The 24,954-nt window shown below is 37.6% G+C and overlaps 1 protein-coding gene across 6 annotated transcripts in view; it reads right to left on the bottom strand.

The window, feature by feature from the left end:
* The window catches only part of tai (taiman), a 433,432-nt gene that overhangs the window by 29,149 nt on the left and 379,329 nt on the right, over nt 1-24,954 (bottom strand). For 4 of the 6 annotated variants that reach the window (XM_067145001.2, XM_067145000.2, XM_067145006.2 and 1 more), the window contains 3 exons: nt 14,431-14,679; nt 8,961-9,173; nt 3,326-3,408 (listed from right to left, as the gene is read on the bottom strand). In XM_067145001.2, coding sequence (XP_067001102.2) covers nt 3,326-3,408; nt 8,961-9,173; nt 14,431-14,679 — 545 coding nt within the window. The remainder of the gene's footprint in view (nt 1-3,325; nt 3,409-8,960; nt 9,174-14,430; nt 14,680-24,954) is intronic. The other 2 variants (XM_067145002.2, XM_067145005.2) reach the window with 2 other exon arrangements.

Here is a 24,954-nt window from a genome sequence, read left to right as displayed (position 1 = left end):
ATGATATCTAGATCATCGGCCATGGCCGTTCTGTTTACCCTGTGTGTTGGTAACAAGGAAAAATGATGGAATGCACACATATCACAAAAGCTCTTGAAGACACTGGCACACTGCCTGTCTGATCATCCAACAAGGTGCAATCAATTCAAGGGCCAAGCATCACTGGTCACCATTCATAAAACAAATCACATTATTTCTGAATAATTCAATAGCAAGAAGTACAATATCAATGTGTCTTCAGAACAGCATTTCTTTTCTTGCTCCCTTCAACACCTCAACATTGATGGTTTTATTAACTTTCTTCTTTGTAAGTGAGCGTGTATGTCATCAGCCATTACTCTACAGCACATCACAGTTTTTCTACCCCTTTACTAGATCAAACTACGAATAAATCGAAAATCAAGAGTAGTACATGCAAATGCTTCTCCTTTATTGTTTATGTTGAACTTCAACACCTTGCATAGTCCTTTAAGTGTTTATTACCCAGAAAGTAGCTTGTACCTTAAGTTTTGTCGACAAGTAAATTCTGATATACATAGATATTTAAAACTATTGTGATTTCTCAAATTTTGAAACTTCCCTCGGATACAGACTTATTAGTAGAAAATGTGTTCAGGTTTATTCAATTACTGTGAAAGTAGTTAAATTCTCTCTCTTTTCCTAGTAAATGTTTAATTCATGGTTTCCTGAAGAAACATCTGCTGGCTGCCATTCCTTTTTTCATTTTTAATGATATCTGCTTTATGGTAACAGGATATGCTAAGATAAGAAATGCAAAAAGTGATGAATCTGCAAAATTGTCTTACCAGGGCAGTTGCTTTTTGTAGAGGTTTATGCAATTAACTTTTTATGTACAAAGAGTTTAACCATTCCTCAGAATTTCCTTTTTCCCCTTTCAAGAATAAATTTCATTAAAAGATTAAACAGCTCGCAGAATATTATCAACAATGATGAAAGTAACATAATATTTGAACTAACAATAGTTTATCTGCTATTACCGTATCTGCTATTGGTAACAATTACTCCTTAAATAAATAAATAAATAAATAAATAAATAAATAAATAAATAAATAAATAAATAAATAAATAAATAAATAAATAAATAAATAAATAAAGTAGAAGTCCACTATAGTGAGTATGGCATGTAGTGAGAATCCCATTGTAATGACAGTTTTTTCCACCCCTTCAAAATTCCTACATTCAACTGTCCATTATCCTTTGGTTACTGCAAGAAACCTATCACTGATGTATCCATTATTAAGCGTACTTATTCTGTTATCAATATTTATGCACTCCAGATATTATATTGAACGCGATTGATCATCTTCGGTATAATTTTCTCGCTATGTGCACTATCGAGCTCTCTTGTCAACAATCAAAGGCAATGTCAGAGTCAACTTGTAACACCCGTTGACCAGTGCAGGTCAGTCTTGTTCTGTAAAAAAATTAATATGAGAGGGGAGAATAAATGCACAAATAACATGGCCGATAGAAATTCTTAACTTGTTAGAAATAAAGACTGAAGTAAAACGATCGATTAATAATTTTAATGCTATCTACTGAAATTAAGTAAGAATGTGATACACCTCAAGAATTTGAGAAAGGCTATTCCCATGTAATTTTATAGCGAGAAGGTTATCATTACTCTACTTGCACTTCAAATACGTTTACGTTAGGTTACGCGACGCTGAATGAATAAGGAAACAGAAATGTTTGGCATAGAAGCCTCTGGAGTGATACAACTACAATTTTTCAGAATGAAATTTAAAATACGTTCACACAGTATCGGAATTAGAAAACATAAGTGATTAAGCCGTAGTATGGAAATTATCCACGAAAACGCAGGTTTTGAATAAACTGATTGCTGTTCCATATCAATTTTAATCGGTGTAGGGTTTATCCCCAACTTTAATGAAAAGTCAGATATAATGACAAAGGAGTATAGTAAATAAATTTTTCAACATTATGAATTCTCACAATAACAGACTTCTACTGTATATACAAAATAATTATATTAACAACAATAACTGGCTGCAGTCAGCCTCCGTGGCTCAGACGTCAGCCTCTCGCCGCTGGGTTCTGCGGTTTAAATCCTGGTCACTCCACGCGAGATTTGTGCTGGAAAAAGCGGAGGCGGGACAGGTTTTTCTCCGGGTACTCCGGTTTTCCCTGTCATCTTTTTCATTCCAGCAACACTCTCCACTATCATTTCATTTCATCTGTCAGTCATTAATCATTGCCCCAGAGGAGCACGACAGGCTTCGGCAGCCGGCATAATTCCTATCCTCGCCGCAAGATAGGGGCTTCATTCATTCCATCCCTGACCCGGTCATTGGCTGGAAAACAGGTTGTAAGTATATAGCAGACGTAAAAGACATACAATTATGTGATCAAACTTCACACACAATATAGATTCAAACACCAATCCTTGAGACTGTTGATGAAGAGCACATTTCACCGAGTATGGAAACTTCTGATCACACCTTGTGTAAAGATTATGGATATATTTTCATCTCTTAACTTCCAACGCAGTATTCAGGAGATAGTAGGTTCGAACCCCACTGTCGGCAGCCCTGAAAATGGTTTTCCGTGGTTTCCCATTTTCACACCAGGCAAATGCTGGGGCTGTACCTTAATTAAGGCCACGGCCACTTCCTTCCCACTCCTAGCCCTTCCCTGTCCCATCGTCGCCATAAGACCTATCTGTGTCGGTGCGACGTAAAGCAACTAGCAACTGAATTATCCATAATCTGTAAAGAATATAGGAATATCATACACATTTCAAATAACTGCACCACAGCCAAAACCCACTAAGTTTATTACATTTTAGTTGAGAGATTTTTCAAGTAATTTTGGCAGAAGTACTTTGAAAACATTGGAATAAAAAAAACGCAAAAATATCAATAAAGTAGCTTGTCTTCAGAGTGGAAGTTGTCCCGCATTTCTATGGGTTAAGTATTAATATGATAGGTGAGACTAACAAAATTCAGTATATGTTAAAAACATTGGCAAGGAGAAAGAGACAGCCAGAAACAGAAAGTGAGCGCCTTAAGCAGTGGAAACAGGGTAAGGAACAAATCACCACAGAAGTTAGCAGCAGTGACTGCAACCAGGAAGCATTCCGATTACATAAAGCTACAAAATTCAGGGCTGTCCATAAATTTAAAGCAGTTTAGCTGATTAACTTCTTGTACCATAATTTCAGAAAATTTCCTTTCAATACTATAGAACAAAAATCACGGGTGTTCCTGTAAATTATAAAATTTGTAGCTGGCAAAACAAGGTAATCAGCTATAGTGGGACAGCCCTTGTAGTAGAGCCTTACCCTTGAGGAGAGCCCTGGCTGAGGTGAACCTGACCCCATATCTGACCCGATGTTACCCCAAAGTTTAGGGCTATCACTGGCACCTGGACAGCCAACAACACAAGAGATGAAGAATATAATCCAGGAATAGGCAAAATCATTGGAACAAATATTTTTCAATGTTAACTTCCATAACATGCAATGAATTTCAGAACTAAAAAATACTAATCTCCTAAGGTATCCTCCACTGATCAACATTTATTTAAATGTTTGCAAGGATTTTCCGAGAGAAGATAAGCGAACTGAAAAATTTAACAAATAGATGCAAAACAAACATAAATTAATCTTGATAACTATGACAAAATACATGTTCCAATGAATGATCCCATCTATACAGAACATACAATTGAAGAGGACACAGTATTTCATGGGCACAATCTAGTTTCAGCATTGCAGTCCTTTCAAGAAAAATAAAAATATTCAGAAGGTTAATTAGGAACAAAACATGTAAGAATTTCTGTGTGTACAAATATAGTGTGTCAAGTGAGAACTTTTAGCACTCCCTCCAACAGATGCCTTGGCCGAGTTTCATGGTGGGAAAGACAACACATACAAGAGAACCAGAGAAATATAATGTGATATTTCCAAGTTATGTACAAATTCAAGTAAAAAGAATTCCCAGCAAATGTGGGGAGGACCTCAGTTAGTATAAACACCCTGTAAACATATACACATTTCTAGTAGTAAATGACCATTATCATTTGCTTCAAAATGCAAAATAGTAAGCATGCTAAGACTCCCAAATATCCCCATACCTCTACCAGTATACACAATGTACAATAATCTTTCTCAACATAATAAAAAAATACAAAGACATTTCATACTGCTTATTTCTGAAATCAGACAGGACGAAATATGAATACTGACATGAAAAGAAAAAGGTTGAAGTTCTATTAAAACTGAAACTGAAATGTTCATTTCGATTTGCTTTCCTTCCCTGATTTTTTTCATATAAATACCGTATAATCCCGATTACCAGCCGCCAGCGAATAAGAGCCGCACCCTAAATTTGAGACAGCACAATATGGAAAAAAATAAAAGATCAAATAACTTACATATACCTATTTAATTTCCTTCAAATATACCACAAATATAAATTCAAACAGCTTACAATTAATAAAATCATTATAAAAATCATAAAATCGGTCCAATACTCAGATCATTCACAATTCACCGTCGTCATCTGAAGTTTCACCATAGGAACTTTCATCGCTGGCATCATTCCACAAATAGTTGTCCTCACTACTGTCCACTGAATTTGAAATTCCACATTTCTTAAAGCTTTTCAGAAGTTTTTCCTTCTTCCACCAATCATGAATACACGATTCATCAATAATATCACACTTTCTGCCAACGGCACGATTTCCGTACATTTCAGCTTCACTTACAACTTTAAGTTTCTCACGCACAGTAAATGACCGCAGACACCGTTTTGAATCCATCGCTTACTATTGAGACAGCACTTTCACGGGACAGATACAAAACTCGAATGTGAGCGAGGTAGACTTCCGTAACCAACAGTCTCGACTCTCGCAAAGTACAACATCCCAAGAGATCAGCTCTTCACGCACTCAGCATGCCAGCAACACTTGTGAAACAAATGACGATCTAGCATCCGCAGCAGAGGCTTTCATATTTACCATATATTTACTCGTACTCTTTGATTTACTGTATTTCATTACCTTGCATTTCGCATTTATATGCCACTGTAACCGTATTGAGAAAAAATCTATCTTGTTTTCTAGAATGCAACTAAAACACAATAAGAACTTAATGTCCATTTACATGTGGTATATTGAGTACGGTAACCGTATTCAAATCTATTTCAATACTCTATGTAAACGTAGTAAATATTTACGAGAATGAACAGCTTGAATACGACCTGCGCCCAACATTTAGAACCAAACGTGCGGGTGGTATTCGGGATTATACGGTATTATTTTAATTACTTGCAAATTATTATAACAACTTAAGAAATGAATGTGCATAAATAAATACCTTGTGTTCTTGGAAAGTGGATTTCCAATTTTTATTATTCAATTTAATTTGTTTTTACTCTTGAAGTACTGAATTAGAAATGTATCTAATTTAACTAACAAAGATTTCTATGGGTCAGGAGGATTGAGATTGATATTACCAATCTACTGTCTCCACTTATGTTTATAATGGTTATGGATGAAATTACAAAGGAAATAAAGACAAGACATGGAGTGGATATGAAAATATTGTTGTTTGCAGATGACATGGTGATCTGGGGAGTCAAAAATACAACTAAATGCTTTAAATGACAATATTGAGGAATATGGTATGAAAATCAGTGTGGAGAAGAGCAAAACAGTGCCGATGGCAAGAGGAGAAAGAGAAGGAAAAGGAATCGTTAGTATGAGGGAACAAAACCTTGAGGTTGTTCAATATTTGGGAAGTGAAATAATGCAAGACGCAAGGTTGGATAAGGAGATCAGCAGAAGGGTAATACCTTCTACCAGAATGTAAGAAATCTGGTGTAGAACAGAGAGAGAGATAATGTACAAGATGTACTACACCTCTATATTAACATATGCATCAGAGACTTGGACTTTGACAGCAAGAAATGAGAGTAAAATTCAGGCCAGTTCCTGAGGAGAATGGTAGGGAAGAGAAGGAGAGACGGAGTAAGAAATATCAAGGGTAGAAAAGAAATAGGAGTAGAAAAAATGAGTGATAGGATGGAGAAGAAAAAATTGAGATGGTTTGGACATGATATGAGGATGGTGGCGGGAAGGATACCAAAACAAGTGTTGGAGGCTAAGATAGAAGGAAAGAGGGAAAGATTGATGGACTCTGTCAAGAACAGTATAAGAAAAGGAAGATTGGACTGGAATACAATTACTGAAGAGGAGTGGTGGAAGGAGAGGCAACACCCCTACCTGGCAGCAGCTGGACAAAGGAAATGAAAATGATGATGATGATTATTACCAATGAAGGTAAGATGAAAGTCACACACAATATTCTTAATATCTACGGATCTACTTGACCACCAACAGAATGACTGAATGACTGAATGAATGAATGAATGAATGAATGTATGTATGTATGTATGTATGTATGTATGTATAAATATGGAAATTCCCTACAGATATTATGGTCAGATTACTTGCCCAAGATTTTGTTGTAAATAAAACAGATGTTCGACAGGCAGATTTTGCACTAACAAAACTCAACAATATAAAAGACACATGTCGGAGAGTGTTTGTAAAATGTGTAGTTACATGCACCTAATAACAAACCATCTTTCAAACACAAGATGTTTGATCAAAAATACTAAATAAGAACACAACTCTTAACCCATTAACATACAATTGAAATAAAGTTTAACAACAGTTCAAATAATTCATTTTAAAAAATAAATTCAAGGAATGGTAAAAAAACATTTTCTATGAAATCCTTTTTTAAAATAAAATTATGCCCCAGTGAGGAAAGTTCAATTATGTTCACATAATTTGCATATACCTCATTAATCTGTCTTAAGACTAGTTCAGTAATACAAAATAAAAAGTGATTCAAAGAACCGTTTACTTGACAAGCAATCTCTGAGCATGGACAAGAAGTACTCAGTCTATGCCCCAGTAACACAATCAACAGCAAAATATTATAAATTATTTGGACCATTATTTAAATGGACTTTTAAATTTATAGAACGCTATGGTATTATTTTCAAAGAATCTACCAACATATCACTTCATAAACAGAATCCTGCATAGAATACATTCAATACACAATAGATGTATAACCTAAAACAAAAGCAAAACTGAACAAATATTAACTATTTATTTCAAAGTCCATATGGTACAACTGATAGTTTGCTACCATAATTTAATCTGAACACCTGTTCAGACAGCTAAGAAAAGACGATATATTGTTCAGGGAAGAAAGTTAACAAGAGTGAAATATGTTACGTATAGGCAACAGATAGAAAGCAGCGACTTACCACTAAGCACGCATGAATAGATAACAACGTCTCTCATCCCCACCCCACACCTGAGATAATCTTCCAGAAAGCCCCACAGTCACATTCAGGTGCCCATCAAATCTAAAAAACATTATCATTAGCGAACCACAACAACCCTGATCCTTCTGGTTCTTTACCGTGTGAAGAGAGAACTGCCTTTTACGAGCAGCACTACAAAAAGTCATCATGGCTGCACTTCATCCAACATCAGCTACCAGCTGCCCAACTTTCTCCAGTGGCTTAACTACCAAACTAGAGCCTAGTAGACTTCCCTCTTTTTTGTCATATCTGGATATAAAAGATGTGTTGTTCATGAAAAGCCACTTAAAAACTATCCTAAGATAAGGGATCTTAAAATTTCTTAATAAATAATTAAAACAGTTGTGCACAGTTATGCAAGTTCTTGTAACATTCAATACTTGGTGTGAGTGGAAAGGAGGAATTTTCTTGCCAGAAGAAATGGACTCTTTGCGATGTGGTTGCGTCCAAGTCTGGAAAGGAGAACAAAATTTTGAAGCTTGATAGCGCAAGTGATTTAGCTGTCCTGTTTACTCACTACCTGACACCCCTTACGTCTGACTCACACCGGGCCTCCTACTGCGCTCAACGCTGCTTTCCTCTTAATATTGTATCTGTGTGTGCTCGCATGGTCTGCATACTTGGTGGAGGGAGGGGGAACAACAGCTGCAGAAGGTGTTATTTCTAGGTTGGGGGAAATTCTTCATTATGAAGCCTGTTACTTGTGTTTTTGTGTATATTTTAACTGTCATTTAAGATCACAGCTGAAGATGTTAACAAAACATGTACCAACTAATTTTTTTAAATAAATTCATGTTATCATAATCTAAGATAATCGTAAGATTTTAAAGTGGGGGGGAAGCTGGAACTTCCCAGACACACAGTTGGAATTTGTTATATAGAATTAGATGTAGTCACAAAAGTAATATTTTAATAGATTGGAATATGTGTTGCAGCCGTAACCTATTACGCTTAGTAATCCAACTGTAACTTCAAACAATACAATCTTTTGCGAGAGGAAAGAGAGAAGAAAGAAAGAAAGAAAGAAAGAAACCATAGTTCAGTTTTAAAAACCAGTTCTAACAAGATCCATTTTATTTGTCTGCATTTTAATTGTTGAACAGGCTACAATCAGGGTGGTTACGAAGGAACTTTTACAACATTTCTCCGTTGGACAATGAGAAAACAATCCCCTTACGCACACTAATTGCTCTATTATTAAAGGAAAGTAAGGAACTGAAAACAAAGAAATTTATCTGCTGCTTGTTTGTTTTCTCGACATTAGCAATACAGTTATTGTTTTTTACTCTGTATTGTAATTAGATTAGGTACTAAATTTATATTGTATGATATTCTTTGTCTGTTTGGCAACCTCCATCATTTGAGGAATTATTATTATTATTATTATTATTATTATTATTATTATTATTATTATTATTATTATTATCATTATCAGGACACAAAATACTAACACCCCCCCCATAAGGACAAATTATCAAAAATTTTAAGCAGAAGTAATACTTTTCTGGACTTTCTATACAAAGGTAATATTCTTAATATATACTTATAAGATATAAGGTGATCATGTACCAGAAGGAGGCATCTCGTAGATAAGGCCAAGAGCCTCTAGTTCTGTTGCCGAGGTCAGCTGCAACTGTTGCTGTTGTTGCTGTTGTTCCTGCTGTTGCTGGGTTTGCCGTTGTCCCCCGTTCCCACCGCTACCAGATTGCTGTTGAGTGCGGGCTCGCACGACAGCCTGCAACTCTTGACGAACATACTGCGAAGTCATTCCGTTGTTTCCACCTGCAAAACAATGTAATTCCATTACCATATCCTACAGTACACTAACAAATACAAGAAAACCTGAATATATTAAGGCAAAATGTGCTTTTCAATGAGTCTGGTTTTGCTGGGTGCTACATATAAGAAGTCTGATATCTCATGTAGAGAAAGTTGACAAGCCTGCATCAAAATTCCATATAATTTTAGGACACAGAAATCATTTCTTATCCCTTTCCCAACTATCTGTCTTAAGCAACAGCAAAAGAGACTACGCTTCAGTATGTTTTTGTTGTCAGCAGCCATTACCTGCCTCCGCACCGTAACTGTTGGCGCTGGGAGGTCTGGTACTGCCAGAGATTTAAGAATGGCAGAAGGGCTGGTATGTGCTTGCAGCTCACCTCCATTGAGGGTGTGCCTGAACATCGGGACAATGACACTAGTTTACTCAGTAACCACTAACAGTAAGCAAACTTTCACCTTGAACTGCTGCACAACTATTCACATGTGCAGTTAGCAGCTGTGTTACAAGGCATTGGCTAAATGAATCTCCTCATTTATTTTGAGGCACTGTGGCCAATGCATATGCAAATATTGTCAATGACCATGAGGTGCTCTATTTTTTTTTTTTTTGGTATTACATATAGAATCCATTTTATGCCACTTCTTTACCAACTTCTGGATACTTCTTTTATATGGCCATCCACTTTCAGGGAACCAATCAAAAAAGTTCCCTAGGGTTTTTTTTATTTATTTTATTATTTATAATTACAAGGCACATATACTTTCACTATTGCAATTTATTCTTGTTACTGCCATGCTCTGATCACATCCATACAGTACCATCACAAAAGTGAGCTGCATTTTCAAGGGCAAATGGCAAGCAAAAAGTAGAGCAGGCAACACGAGTCAACCAGTCATACCCCAACATGTTTACGCAAACAAATCTACGGATCACATCACTTACCACAGTGTCAAATTCTACTTCTTCCTATAAATCAAGCAAAACTCTGATATTCTTCCAATCTATACTGTTATACACTTAAACAAATTTTCAATAATTGTAAACCAGACATGTATGAAAAGCACACACAATAATAATAATCTCTGCAAATGAATGTTTGAACAGATTAAAGAATACGAGGAATAGAATCAGAATAGAGTCATTATAATAAAATGTTCAAGGATTCATCACAAAACAGAAAGTCTTATATAATGTTTCTACATAGTGTATCCCAAAAGGAACCATTCTTAGCCAATGGGTGGTCACATTAGCCTTCTTTTCTCCTTTCAAACCAATCTTGTTTTCTTGATGCATCATTGTTCCTTTAAGTTGATTAACAGTAATTCTTGGCTAAGGATGGTTATCCTTGTTGGGAATCGCACTCTATTCTGAGTTTCTATTATAATAAATATGGCATGAATAAAAATTAATAATTCTGAGTACATACCTCTAAATGTTGAATTTTCTTGCATTATATCAATACATGAGACTGTTCCCAAAGCATGCATTACATATTTAGGAGGTCTAAAACTTATTCATTCACTCACCCACTCATTCTTCTACAACAGACAAACACACAAAACAAACACATACTCCCATAGCCCCAATGTTCCCTTCAACCTTGAGCAGAGAATCCATCATCTATATGCTACCCCTGAATAGGAAATACAGTAAAACCTGCTCCATCTTCATTTACAGCAGGAAGTGGCTCTTTGATAATATAGTTACAAATGATCTCCCATTTTCAATTCATTCACAATTATGAACTGCAAACACGAAACTGAAAGCCACAACTCTGCCTTTCTGTACCGACTATTAATGAAAAGTAAAACTCAAAAAACCACATGTTGTGTCTTAATTATGCAATACATACAGTACATAAATGGGTATTGTGAAGAATCTTAACTGGGTCTGTACATTCCTTCCACTTCCACTGCACAATTCTCTTAGCTGTTCACTTCCCAAATCATATCTGAACAACAGTAAGTCAACTACTCACAGCCACATATACTGGGTGGTCCACCAGCCCCTAGCAATCCAGTTGTACGCATCCCTTCACATTTACTACAATTCTGAAAGACATCGGTGTTTTTACGGGCTAGAAGACAGCAGGAATTGTGAGCGCCACTATTAATTCATTATGGGTACCTCGAATGAACCTGTAAAACTAGTACACATATGCAGAACACGTACTTTAAAACAGGAGGTGGACGCACGGTACTGTATAAACTGGGAAGTGGGCGCTGTAGGTTCAAGTGTCGCAGTAGCTCACATGGCATGCGGGCGGGGATATATGTGACAGAGGACAGTGCTCAAGGTAGGAGGTTTGACTCCCACATAAGAATTATTTTTAACAGCCAGTTGCCTGAGATGTGGTAAGGTTGCATACTTGATAGCTTCCAAGAACTGATTTGATTATCTGACCCTGTAAACGACTATGTATCGTTGCACTGGGTATGGTGCTGGGTTGGACGAGGATGTGGATATGGTGGTCTGTGGTCAGTACAGGCTGGAAAGTGGACGCCGTAGGTCAAGTGTCACAGTAGCTCACATCGCTAGCGCGCGATAGAATGTGTGATAGTTGACAGTGCTCGAGGGTTAGAAGGTTAAAGTCCCTTGCAAGTTATTTTTTTTTTTTTAAGCCAGTTGCCTGGGATGTCGCAAGGTTGTATACTTAATACCGATATTTTTCACAGACTTGATTTATTTATTTGGCCCTGAAAAGGTATGGTATGGAGCTGGGTTGGTAGAGGCTAGGAAACATGTGACAGGATTTCAGTTATCCACATCGTTTAACGCAGCACGTGCTTGAACTGACGACCTCCGTGGTCGATAAAAAACTGCGTGCGATGTTGTAAGGACCATCTAACCTATTGCAACATCTCTGGCGAAACGGATCGGCATACTTTGGTGATAAGCTGTCTAAGATGACAAGGACTGGCCAGCTCCTGTGGTCGATGATACATACAGTCTTTTACAGGGCCAAATAAACAAATCAGTCCTTGGACGCTATCAAGTATGCAACCTTACCACATCCAGGTGACTGGCTGTTAAAAAGAATTCTTATGTGGGATTCGAACCTCTTACCTTGAACACTGTCCACTATCATATATCTCCCCGCCCTCTTCCCATGCGAGCTACTGCTACACTTGACCTACGGTGCCCAATTCCCAGCCTATACAGTACCATGCTCCCGTTCTGTACGTCCACCTCCTGTTTTAAAGTACGTGTTCTGCGCATCTGTGCTCGTTTTACGGGTTCATTCGAGGTACCCATAATGAATTAATAGTGGCGCTCACGGTTTCTGCTGTCTTCTAGTCGTAAACACACATCTCGTTATATTACCCTGGTTTAGGGAGAGGGACCGATGTCTTTCAGAATTGTAGTAAATGTGATGGGATCATAAAACTGGATCACAAGGTGCTGGTGGACCACCCGGTATATACTGTAGTACATCACGAGGAAACATTTGAATAACATAGCAGTTGAAGACATTCAGGGACATTTAGGTTGAAGTAAGAAAATTTTAAAAGGCTTTAATTACACTGATGAAGACTGCAGAAGCATCTAAGTCAAAGGAAGAAAATGGTGATAACTTTATTACTTATGTAATGTATGACTTCTCAATCTAATAGTTATAGATTACCTACCAAAAGGGAGACCATAAAAGGTTATTGTTCCTAGTTCTAAAAATAACTTAAAAGTCTTCAAATAGGCTGGCACAACCACAAGACTGACTGGAAACCTGCTCAATGCTATGGCAAATAGAAAAAGTGAAATGAACTGGACACCTTGCCACGCAGTAACTTCTACTCAACTACATGGACATAATGAAGTTACCACTCACCCAAACACATTGAAAATATCCCTGGTACCTAAAATGCACTAATAACTATATACAAACATAATCTTACTCCTCTAAATATTTACATAACATATACAAGCTGATGTTCCGAACAACACAGTATTAAAATGTAACTTTATGCTTGAGTTACTAACAACAGTATAATACATTACGTTATACAAAATTAGAACGTAGGGAGAGAATTTGCAACAAAGTTGTGACTATTGTACAAAGCATTCTCAGAAAGTATGCAACGTATGCCGTGTACCAGGCTCAAATGTTTGGTATGCATGGTAATTTACCCAGATTTTACTGTACTTCCTACAATGTAATAATGAACAGTCCCACAAATTGACAAATTCAGTCAAGACAATAAGCATAAATTTTATGCATTCCTTGCTAAAATTATCTCTGAAAAGAACAACAGTTCTTAACAGCATGTCTATGAGCAATCAATGGAATAAATTAATAACATTCAGTAGGTCCAGTTTTAAAGAGCTCAAGGACATTCTGTTATTAACTATTGGTTATTAGTACTTGGACATAATTTACAGTCCCAGAAACCATATGACCGGTCCATTCACAAAGCACAAATATGAGGGATGACCAGTAAGCACATGGTTGACACATTCTTGGGTATATTTTTTGTGTATTGGCTTCTGCCGTGAAAGCTAAGCTATGTGCACGGCTGTGGAAGGATTTGAAAAATGGCAGGAACAGGAATGGATTCTTGCTTCTTTTTTTCTAATTATTAAAAAAGGGGCGGAGGGGACAAAACATTTCACTGGTGCTCTCTCATGCCACAATACAGCTAAACAGATCCATTCAGGTGCAGAAACAATCTTGCAAAATGCAACAAGAGTCTCTCCATATTCTTTCCTTACCATTAAATGCAACACGTTTCTTTTAAAAACAAGTCTAGTGAGAACCAAAATTAATTCAAATAAAATATATTCATCAATAATTTCCAAGAATGACAAACATGCGGTAGAATTTAGATAAACTTATAGATTTGCGTTTAAGATAGTCTCATAGATACAACATTGTCTCAATGACATTTCTGTTCAGAATATATATATAAACGCATTTTATGTTAACCTAGTTAAAAAGGTGGTGCTTGAGAATGGGAAACAAGGCTGAAGGAACGGTGATCAGATCACACTAGGCAGACATCAAACAAATAAAAACACAAACACAAAAAGCACAACAGTCTATGAGGAGACACAACACAGAACAGTGGGCAAACTAGAGCGATGTTAATCACATGGGCAACAGGCCCGAGCGGGACAATGCAGGGAACTAGCTGGTGAGTCACAGCATGCGAGATGCAACCAAGGCACGGTGAGACAAGAAGGGAAAAGCCAGAGGTAAAGAGAGTGAGAGGCGTCTTGTAGACAGCGGTCACATGACAGTCCGGAGGTCACATGACTTACCACCCGGCTGGTGATTGGTTGGTGTGTGGGCTTGGGGACGTGCCCGGTCGCTCGCCCCGTATAATTGTATACTGGCCTGATCGAAAGAAAACTGGGTGTCTGGTGGCGGCGGATACAGCATCGGGTGGTGCGGATGGGAGTGCGGGTGGGAATGGAACGGATGCGGGGACACGGGTGGGTGGTTTGGCGACAGCAGGGAGCGAGGGTGGTCCTGTCTCAGTCCGTAAAGCCGCAAGGGGTTAACTCCACCTGGAACAGGGACAGGTGCCACCAGTCAGTTAAGCAGCCGCTTCCTCTGCAGGCCTGGTGGACGCGTGCCAAGGGCAGGGGAACACATATCAAGAAACAAGAGTCAAAACAGAACCACTCAAATAACTGCATGCAAAACTGCAGAGGGAGAACTGAAATAAAGTCAATTTCTTGTGCTGATACCTACTTCTCTGCTAGTATGGTCTCTACAGGGGAAAAAAAAAAACACTCCAATAGCAAAAAACAGTGCAAGAGGGGTCGTGCACAGCGAAGAGTAAACTCCAGTTTACTTAATAGGGTAATTCAACTTAAAAAGTAGTAAATCATCAAATCACTCTCAACAGCATCAAACTACGTAATCAATCTAAAATCTACACTACTGCAAAATTTCAATACACATAACAATTTAATGTCAAATGCCACAGCAAAATATTTGGAAGGTAGTACAGAGAAAAACAGGAACATGTGGCATGAACTGTTCTTAGTCATGCTTTGATGGTTAACCACTTTGGTTCTCTGGCAAGAGCAGAAGGTAGAGTGGTGCAGGAAGTAAACTGTACAATTATCATGAGAATTTTGATTAGAAACTGTCACTGTTCACAATAATAGATTATCAATAAAATATAATTTATTATCTAATGCTGGACTGAGGTGTATCAGTTACCCAGAGCAGTATAAAGGCAAGCAGTGCAGCAGCACTTTTATTAAGTTCATAGATTGTTAAGTTTCTAAGCATTCATCTTCATGAACACTGTTAGTTATGCAGGAGAACAGGAGGGCAGGAAGAGATCAAGACTATGTTATACTTTTTCCCTATAATCCAGCAGCTTAAAATGTATAAAGCTATGATATTAACAGCAACTAATTTTACATTACCAATTTTTAGAAGCCTATACCCTGTGTCTTGAAATTGATGTTATCAAATAAAAACAAATACAAATCTACAACAAAATACAACTCCATTAAAAATAATACGCAATGGTCACCCATAAAATATACTCGCCCAACATGATACTCCCCCCCCCCCCCCTCTTTCTTTTAATGACAGTAACCTTCAATCCTATGTGAAATGGCCTAGTCGACACCTACCTATCTATATGTGGGGTATATACAGGAGGATAATATTAATGAAGTGTTTCTACTATGTCTATAGACGGCTAATGATTCCAATATGCCAGATAAGTCATTACTTTGAGAACCCCGTGCATGGGGGCGGTAGAATAAAGCTCACTGTACCCCTGCCCGCCATATGAGGTGACTAAAAGGGGCTCCAGGGGCTCTTAACTTGGGAGAGTGGGTTGGCGACCACAGGGCCCTTAGCTGAGCCCTGGCATCCTCCTGCTTCCTTGTGCCAGGCTCCTCACTTTCATCTATCCTATCTGACCTAGCTCGGTCAACTCTTGTTCTTTTCTGACCTGGACATACGGAGGCTTAGGGAGTGTTTCATTTTCACGCCGTTCATGGCTCTAGGATTTGTCCGGCGTAAAAATCAGAAACCATGGAAGGCCACATTCAGAGCTGTGCACAACGCAGCTTAAGTCTACCATTTACTGAATGAAAGCTTATAGCCACACAATGTGCACTAGTTCAGTAGCTCAGGTAATAATAAATGGGTTATTTTAACAGTCTATTCTTTTTTTTTTTCCTTTTTCTTTTAGAGATTGTACCAGCAAGAATAATAATTTTATAGTGGAATTTGAGGATTTCAGAATAAAGCTGTAAACTGGTGTTGACTCCCAGTCTTTGAAGTAATTTAATGATGTAAATACAACAATTCAGCCAACTCCTACATAGCTTTGTTTCATAACTAATTTGTTTGGCATCAACTCAACAATGAAGTAATTTTCAAAATAATTTCATTATGAGAAGAGAATTGTGAGAGAAAAAGTGTCAACACTCATGGCAAGTCTCCTGTCCAACAGAGGATTTTCTTACTTCACTAATGCTCTTAAATTTTACTTTTGTAAAAGAGTAATATTACACATGTAACAATATTTAGTCAAATGGAAGAGTAACAGGTAGTATATCATGAGCAAGGTGTTGCTTTCTTCAGCTTATTCTAGTTATTTCAAGACCAGGCGAGTTGGCCGTGCGCGTAGAGGCGCGCGGCTGTGAGCTTGCATCCGGGAGATAGTAGGTTCGAATCCCACTATCGGCAGCCCTGAAGATGGTTTCCCGTGGTTTCCCATTTTCACACCAGGCAAATGCTGGGGCTGTACCTTAATTAAGGCCACGGCCGCTTCCTTCCAACTCCTAGGCCTTTCCTATCCCATCGTCGCCATAAGACCTATCTGTGTCGGTGCGACGTAAAGTAATAATTCGACCCAAGAAACCCCAGTGTTATGACAGATCAACTAATGGCAGAATGTGGGGAAGACGCTGTCGGTTTACTTACATAGTGAGGGAATGGTGAGACATCTGTAAAAAAAAACAGTGGCCACCTGTAGGATTATCTCACTGAAAAAAAAAAACCCCTGAAATTCAATACAGGGCGTCGTTCTTTCTCTCCTTCTTTTATTCGTTTCCAACATGCTTCACTGATGTTCAAAGTTTGCAAGAGTATCCTATTGATTTCTTCATCAAGTATCACAGATGATGATTTTGAAATTTTTGCAAAATACATAAATATTAACAGTATGTCCTGCAGTCTGGTAAAACATATTTCAAAAGTACCAATGCCAGTGAAATAAGAGCATTGATTTGCCTACACATAACTGTAAGAAATAAGGGAGCTGCACAGTCCGTAGATCTGTAAGTCATGGCCATCCACAGCCTGCACGGTTGCTAGATTACATCGCAATACACATTTTATTGAAAGACATATTTATGATCATTCAATTTTCCCAAAGAGAAATACCGGTACCTCTTTTTTACAGGTGTACCGACTGCAAGCTGGTTTAATTTCTAGGAAGAAATGTAAAAATGTGAAGTCAAACCAAATTATTTTGTTTCTTGGGAGTGTTTCTTTTCAAGTAGAAAGTCAGTCTACATTATTTTGTGATTTGTTTATACGTATTATTGATATTAACACTGTATTAGTCATATTCTGCAATAAAAACTATTTTTAAACTGGCATTTTAGTCACTTAAAATTTCGTGGTCTTACAGCCTCCCAGACCCAGTGTCCAATATATTGGCAAAGAAAACATTTTTCGAAGCAATGGCAACAAAAATGTTTCTTGTTCTAATATGGCTTAAAAAATCCCAAGGGGCAGCAAAAATATTTTTTTCGATGCCGGAAGGTAATTCAGGACTGAAAGGGTTAAGGAAGGCATTCTATTTGAAGTGTAATGTTGTGTTGTGCTTTGTACTATGTTCTGTGTTCTGTGTGTTGTATGCAGTATGAGACATGTCAACTTCCATTAAATGTAATCATAAAGTGTTAACAACAAACCAGCTAGAAAAACGAGCAAGGAAATTCAGAACCTCGCAGCCAGAAAATGCAGAGCTCTATTTCAATAGCAAAACATCGGTGATTATTTCATTAAAAAGGCAGGTCAAGAGTGTAATTTGTACTAAATACTGTATTAAGGGAATACTCTGCATATATTTTTTCTGGAATTTAGCGAAAAAACAGTAGAGTGTGTATATTATTTGAAATAAAGTTGGTACCGCTTTGCCTCAAACAACGGATCCCGTTATACTACAGCACTGTCTGTGGTGTCAGTAGCACATTAGAAGGGAAGCACCGCATGTTAAGAATGACTACAAGTCCTCGTTATCGCTCCTTCGCTGCTAAAGAAAAGCTTAGCATTGTTGAAGACGCAGAAAAAGTGTGTGGCAGGAAGAAAGTACAATGCCAGAGAAAGTTTTATTTGCAAATGCTGGATACACAAAACTAGACCTCAAGAAACAAATGGTAATCATATTTCGTGCCAAACAAGCAAAGAGATCCGGATCTCAAATAATTCGGAATGATTATGTATATGATAAGACAAAATAGAGATATGCAGTTACAAGATAGAAGTGTCAACTGAAAGCTTTAGCCATAGCCCAGGAATCATGGGCTTCAAAGCTAGCTGGGCCGGACTACCAAGAAATATTAATCACACTGAATCTGGAGAATAACTAGTATTGTTCTATGGCTTCCAGGTGATCACAAAGAAATGGTGGTAAATTTTCAATACTACATAATAAATTTGCTCCAAGAACACTCATATATACTATCATAAATTGATAATGCAGATCAAACACCAGTCTATTTTGAAATGCTGCTCGACAACACTGTCAGCAGGAAGGGGGAGAACTAGTGGCAATGAAAAATAAGAGGTGCATGGTCTATAACTGATGATGGACAAAAGCTACCACCCTATGTAATATTTAAAAGAAAAACCATTCTGAAAGTATCAGTGAAAGGAGTACTAGTAAAAGCGAATACAGATGGGTGGATGGGCAGTGACCTCGTGGTTGAGTGGGTGACTCACATTTCTCTACGTCGCCCAGGCACGCTGCTAAATTTACGTAATGTGTTGGTCTTCAACAGCTTCCACAGACAAACAACTCCAAAAGTGTGACAGCAGTTGCAACAATGGAAAAAATATTTGGGAATTCTACCGTTCTCCAACCACTAGATATGTGTATAAACCGACTGAAACAGTACACAACGGATGGCTGATGAAAAAACACTAGTTAACACAGAGTGGAAAAATCCAGCAGCCGCATGTGACTCGGATTTGTGATTAGGTACCAGAGTGAAAAAAATCCTTCAAAAAGTACGGTACTGTAAATTCACTTGACAGAACTGAAAGCAACACCCTATGGGAAGATGGCAAAGAAAATTATGATTTTTCCACTAGTGATGACGACGAATAGAGGTGAGGGAGTATGCAATTACTGACTAATATCTTATTGTAATATTTTATTTTAACATTAAATTGATCAAAATTGTAATCAGCTTCCCATAAGTAAAGTTCCAGATGCTTCTACAAAAGCATGTGAGAACTGTGATGTGTTTCATAAAACAAATGTATATTTTATTCAGTTTAGGAGTAAATCAGTATTCAGGATTAGTTTCTTGCAAATATAACACAAATTTCAGCCAATTTTCTCTTTATTTTAAATTTTCACCCATGAAATTAGGCTGTGCGGTTCATTCGCGTATATACGGTAATTCAATTAGCATGGTAAAATTGTCTTTAAAATTTCTGTATGTATGATGTTTGGTTATCCGAGCAATCCAATATCCAAACTAGTCCAGATAATCAATGTCCTAGTGAATGAAAAAAATGAAAATCCACAGCCTGCTTCCAGTCATTGACCGGGTCAGGAATGGAATGAAACTCCCATCTAGCGGCGAGGATAGGAATTGTGCCGGCTGCTGAAGCCTGCCGCACTCCTTTGAAGCAATTATCAATGACTGACAGATGAAATGAAATTATACTGACGGGTGTTGCTGGAATGAAAGACGACAGGGAAAACCGGAGTACCCAGGAAAAAATCTGCCTCGCCTCCACTTTGTCCAGCACAAATCCCACATGGAATGACCGGGATTTGAACCATGGAACCTATCTGTAAGAGTCCGGTACACTGCCGCCTGAGCCACAGAGGCTTCATTGTCCTAGTGAATAATCAATCTTTCTTTTCATATTCAGGAGATCCATTACCTCTACTCCTAATACATATAGCTAATAATTCTTAAAATGAAATATCAAAATAATTAACCTTTGTACATTCCTTTTCAAACTTAATTAGATCAGATTTCCTCATTTCATTTGACCATTTATTATCCTAAGCAAACCAAATAAATAAAATAATCGGTTATCAATCATTTCACTGTGATTTCATGACACTTCTTAAAGCATTTCAAGAAATAATAAAATTCAAAGTGAAATTACATTATCTGAGCTGTTAGTGTCATCCTCCGTTATGCACTTTTGTAATTCACAATTCCTTACCCCTCTTGCTCTTTCTTATTGCATCAAGTATATAAAAATATTGAGTCTTAGTATTAGCAGCAGCAGAAGTTTTCACATCAGGAATATTACTTAAAGAATGAATATGCACACTATTCTTCACAAAAAGTAACTAGCAGATCCACTTGATAGACTTATTCGAGTTATTTACAACTATACAGGTTGCAACAGACATGTAACTTCTCCTAAACTTGTAATAAAGGACACCATGAGCAAATCATCTTTGAAAACAATGTTCTTTCATCATAAGTGGCATAAAAAAAGTAAAATATTGTACACTGCAGTAAAAAAATAGACGGGTTCTACTCACTCAAGATCCTTTTACATGTAAGAAAAATGAATATTACAGTGATCATTGTGGAATATTTCATTGCCATAAACATACCTTGGAATACACTCTCGCAATTTAATGCTCTGGAGTATTTTTTACAAATACTGCAGATTGACATTTAAAGAAATTTAGGGTAATCTGAAAGATTATCTCACCAAGAGTGTGATGGTCATTATATGGGAAATTTTCTTGCATGAAAAGTCATAAAACCCATAATACTAAATTGTTTGTAAGTCATTGGAAAATACTAACCATTGCACCACCAAATGGTTTGTTTGGTGCCAGAGTATTGAATCAAGCATGAGCAGTATATTCAGCACTTCAAGGATATTCAACCAGTGAAAAAAATTATTTTAGAGTACTCTGATTGTCGTTACAAGACAAATTTCATCTTTTCTTTTTCCATTATAGAAGATGCTTTAGCTTTTAAAGTATTTTTATCCATATATGTTATCACTTCACTTGCTATGATTAAATTCTGACAACGTCAGTTCTGTTAAAAAAGTTGCATCAAGTTGTGTCTATACAATATTGACAGGAAGTATTCAGCAGTGAAATTTTATCCAGATATTTGTCTATAATTAAAGAGTCTGCCTGATGGCCAAGATCATAGGTGTCGAGTCTACATGGACTGACACCGAGGTTAGTAAGTTTGAGTCCCGTCGGTCAGAAAAGAATTTCACCATCAGAATGTTGGTCAGCAGGGTAGAAGAGGTGGTGGTAATCACTAGATTGTGTGCCAAAAGCCCGGATTCAATTCCAAATCTCTCCGCAGTGTTCATACTGAAGTGAGGGCATTAGTGATGGGTTATTCGATTCATTTCACTGAATAAATTCACTTGATTCGTTTCACATTACTGAATTTATACAGTGATCAGATACACCGCACAATAGATTCACAGTTCCTAGTAGATCTGTGTGTACTGGTAGGTAGCAGCAACAGCTTCCTGCTCTCAACCGGGCTTCATTCCGTGAACTGCTTTTCTCTGCTGATTTAGGTTTCTCCTGCAGCCACCACTTCGCATCAAATTTTGATGTTTTACGTCACACCGACACAGACAGATCCTATGGCGACGATGGGATCAGAAAGGGAAGGAAGCAGCTATGGCCTTAATTTAGGTACAGCCACAGCATTTGGATGGTGTTAAAATGGGAAACCACGGATAACCATCTTCAGGGCTGCCAACAGTGGGGTTCGAACCCACTATCTCCCGAATGGAAACTCTCAGCTGCGCACCCACGTCCAACTCCTTCAGTAAGACGAGAATGTTTCTACTGCTGAAATTGTTATGTCCTCTCCAAGAAAAATACAATGAATCTCTCACAACCACGACTTTGCAGCAAAGTGAGTTCGAACCACGCACATCGTGACTTCTGTTGCCTTCTACAGAGATACTGAGAAAACGGAAGACAAACTGGTAGCAGATATAGGTTACAAGGAAAATGCAATGATGACATCATACGTTAAATGTTTAGTGAAAAATACGATCTTTCACTGAAGTGAATTAATCATTTTTTTCCCATTCTGGCGTATGAAAACACATTATCTCCATTAATAAGCAATGTTTTTCATGGTTGCTTCATTGCAGGTGTTTCCATGGTAGAGATATGAGTCAGACAAAACCAGACCAGAATGTACAGTATGTATCGATATGTGATAAAATGGCCACGAGCTTTGGCCATGTGTTGCTAGGGTATCGGATTTTGTGTGTCAATAATGACTGCAGTGCTCTCTAAAAAGGTCCTAGTTTTAATATCTTGTGTTTGGTAAAGAAAACATTTACAATAAAGCAGTGCAGATGTCTCCAAAGAAATTCCTCCATAGTCTGTTGTGTTATCCCTTTCAAACTACAGACTCACATCTGTAGATATGAAAGATTGTTCTCAGTGTAAAAATTTGACCGACTGAAAACTGTTAACTACGGTATAATCTCCAATACCACCCGCCACTGAAAGAACAAAATTTTTAAAAAAGTGAATTCAAAATTATTTACAATCTTTACTAACACAGATCAAATGATTAGAAAATAGAAATAAAAGTAAACAAACATTTCCAGAACGATATCCAACAAGTTCATTCATCATCAGTACCAACTTCGGAACGTTAACATTCACATTCCCTTCCACTGGCATTTCAAAGTAGACTGATGACTGATCTGCACTGACAATTTGGGAAAGCAAATATGCATTTTCCTTCCGCAACCGAATTATGTGACGCTGAAACGACAATAACTTCTCATCGTAGGCACCAGGAAGACTCTGTGAAATTGAGGTACGCCTTCGTACGCTCAACCCGTTTCTTTTATAAAAATTACAAACCCATCCGCGGCACCTGAAAACCTTCCAATGAAAGTTCCTTTGTGATCTTTAATGCCTTTAGCTGACACATTTTAGTTGACACACCATATCCCAATTCCTGCCTTTCTGTCACATATTTATAAAGTTTTTTCAATTTCTAGAAACTGTACACTCAGTCCATGAAAAGCTCTACGATCACCACTACATGTTAACAGCACACTTTTCTTCTTTCTCCAATCATGAATACACGAGTCGTCAACATCGTATTTCCTGACCGCGGCACGATTTCCAATAATTTCGGCTTCCCGAACTACTTTCAGTTTCTCACTCGCAGTAAAAGATCGCAAACGCTTGTGGAATTCATGTTGATACTCCGAGAACGTGCGTGAGACTGAAGCCAAGCAAGGAAGTAGCATATACTGAGAGCGGAGAGAGCACTGTTGCCAAGCCGTGCCGATTTTTGCGCATTTGTAAAGATACATTTACCGAAATTTTAAATAAGACCCACACCCAATTTTGGAAGCGATATTTTCGAAAAAATAGTGTGGGTAGTATTCAGGATTATACGGTAACTGCTGAGCATCTGGAAAAGCCACTGTTGTATAATCTTAAATCAAATTACAACTACGAGCGTGGCCGGCCGAGTAGCTCATTCTGAGCCCAACTTGGCAGGTTCGACCTGGCTCATACATCAGCCTCATGTCAGTAAATTTAATGGCACGTTAAAGAACTCCTGCAGGACAAAATTCCAGCACCTCGGTGACTCCAAAAATTGTAAAGGTGGTTAGTGAGACGTAAAACATTATTAATATTATTTTAAAAAGGGCGTTTTATTTACAGTTAAATCTCGTTCATTTTAAGTCCTTGGGATGCAAAATCAGACTTTGAATTAAGTGATTTCAAATTAAATGCCAACTCGTAATTAAGAAATGCCAACCTTTGCCACATCACAAAATATTCCAAGACCCATTAATGCCTGCAATTAACCTTGATTCACAGTTTAAACCTTTCAAACACCATGGAAAAAACTATCTCCAAAAAGTATCCACCAAGGTGCACTTACAGTACTCAAATAATGCACTTGGATAACGTACTGGCAAACATAACCTCACGCAATGAAAAAAGAAAAGCATGATTTAAAGACGAGGAGAAACCTATGCTGGCTCCCCTGTGCAAGTGCTTTATTCATTGAATTACTGAACTGTCTGCATTTTTTAGGTGCCTTGTTCTTACACGGAAAGTGCCCGATGCCCTTGAAACATCGTGGCTATTCAGACTTTCCTACGACGAGGGGAGGAAGTTTCTCACTTCCGTGTGCATTGCAACACAGCACAACTACCCCCTCCATTGTATGATTTCCTAACTGTCACTTACCGGGCGAGTTGGCCGTGCGGTCAGTGGCACGCGGCTGTGGGCTTGCATCCGGGAGATAGTTAATTAATTAATACTTTATTAACGGTAATACCATTTTACATAACAGTAGAGAAGAATAAACAAAACAAAACACACTAAAAAGAAAGTTCAATGAGGATAAGTAGAAAAATATGTACAGATATATACACAGATTATATTACAAGTAATCACAGGAAAGTAATAGTCAAATTTGGAGATTATGTAAGTGATTTCTCAATTTTGACAATGAGCAGTTAAATATATCAATATCCAGTTTGTTTAGAGATCTTGGCATTCGTTCAATTGGCCCAATGAATGCGTAGTTAGTTCTATGCCAATTTGT

This window comes from Anabrus simplex, chromosome 4, assembly GCF_040414725.1.
Source record: "Anabrus simplex isolate iqAnaSimp1 chromosome 4, ASM4041472v1, whole genome shotgun sequence".
In the NCBI taxonomy this organism is placed as follows: domain Eukaryota; kingdom Metazoa; phylum Arthropoda; class Insecta; order Orthoptera; family Tettigoniidae; genus Anabrus; species Anabrus simplex.
This window is presented reverse-complemented; position numbering and strand designations above follow the sequence as displayed.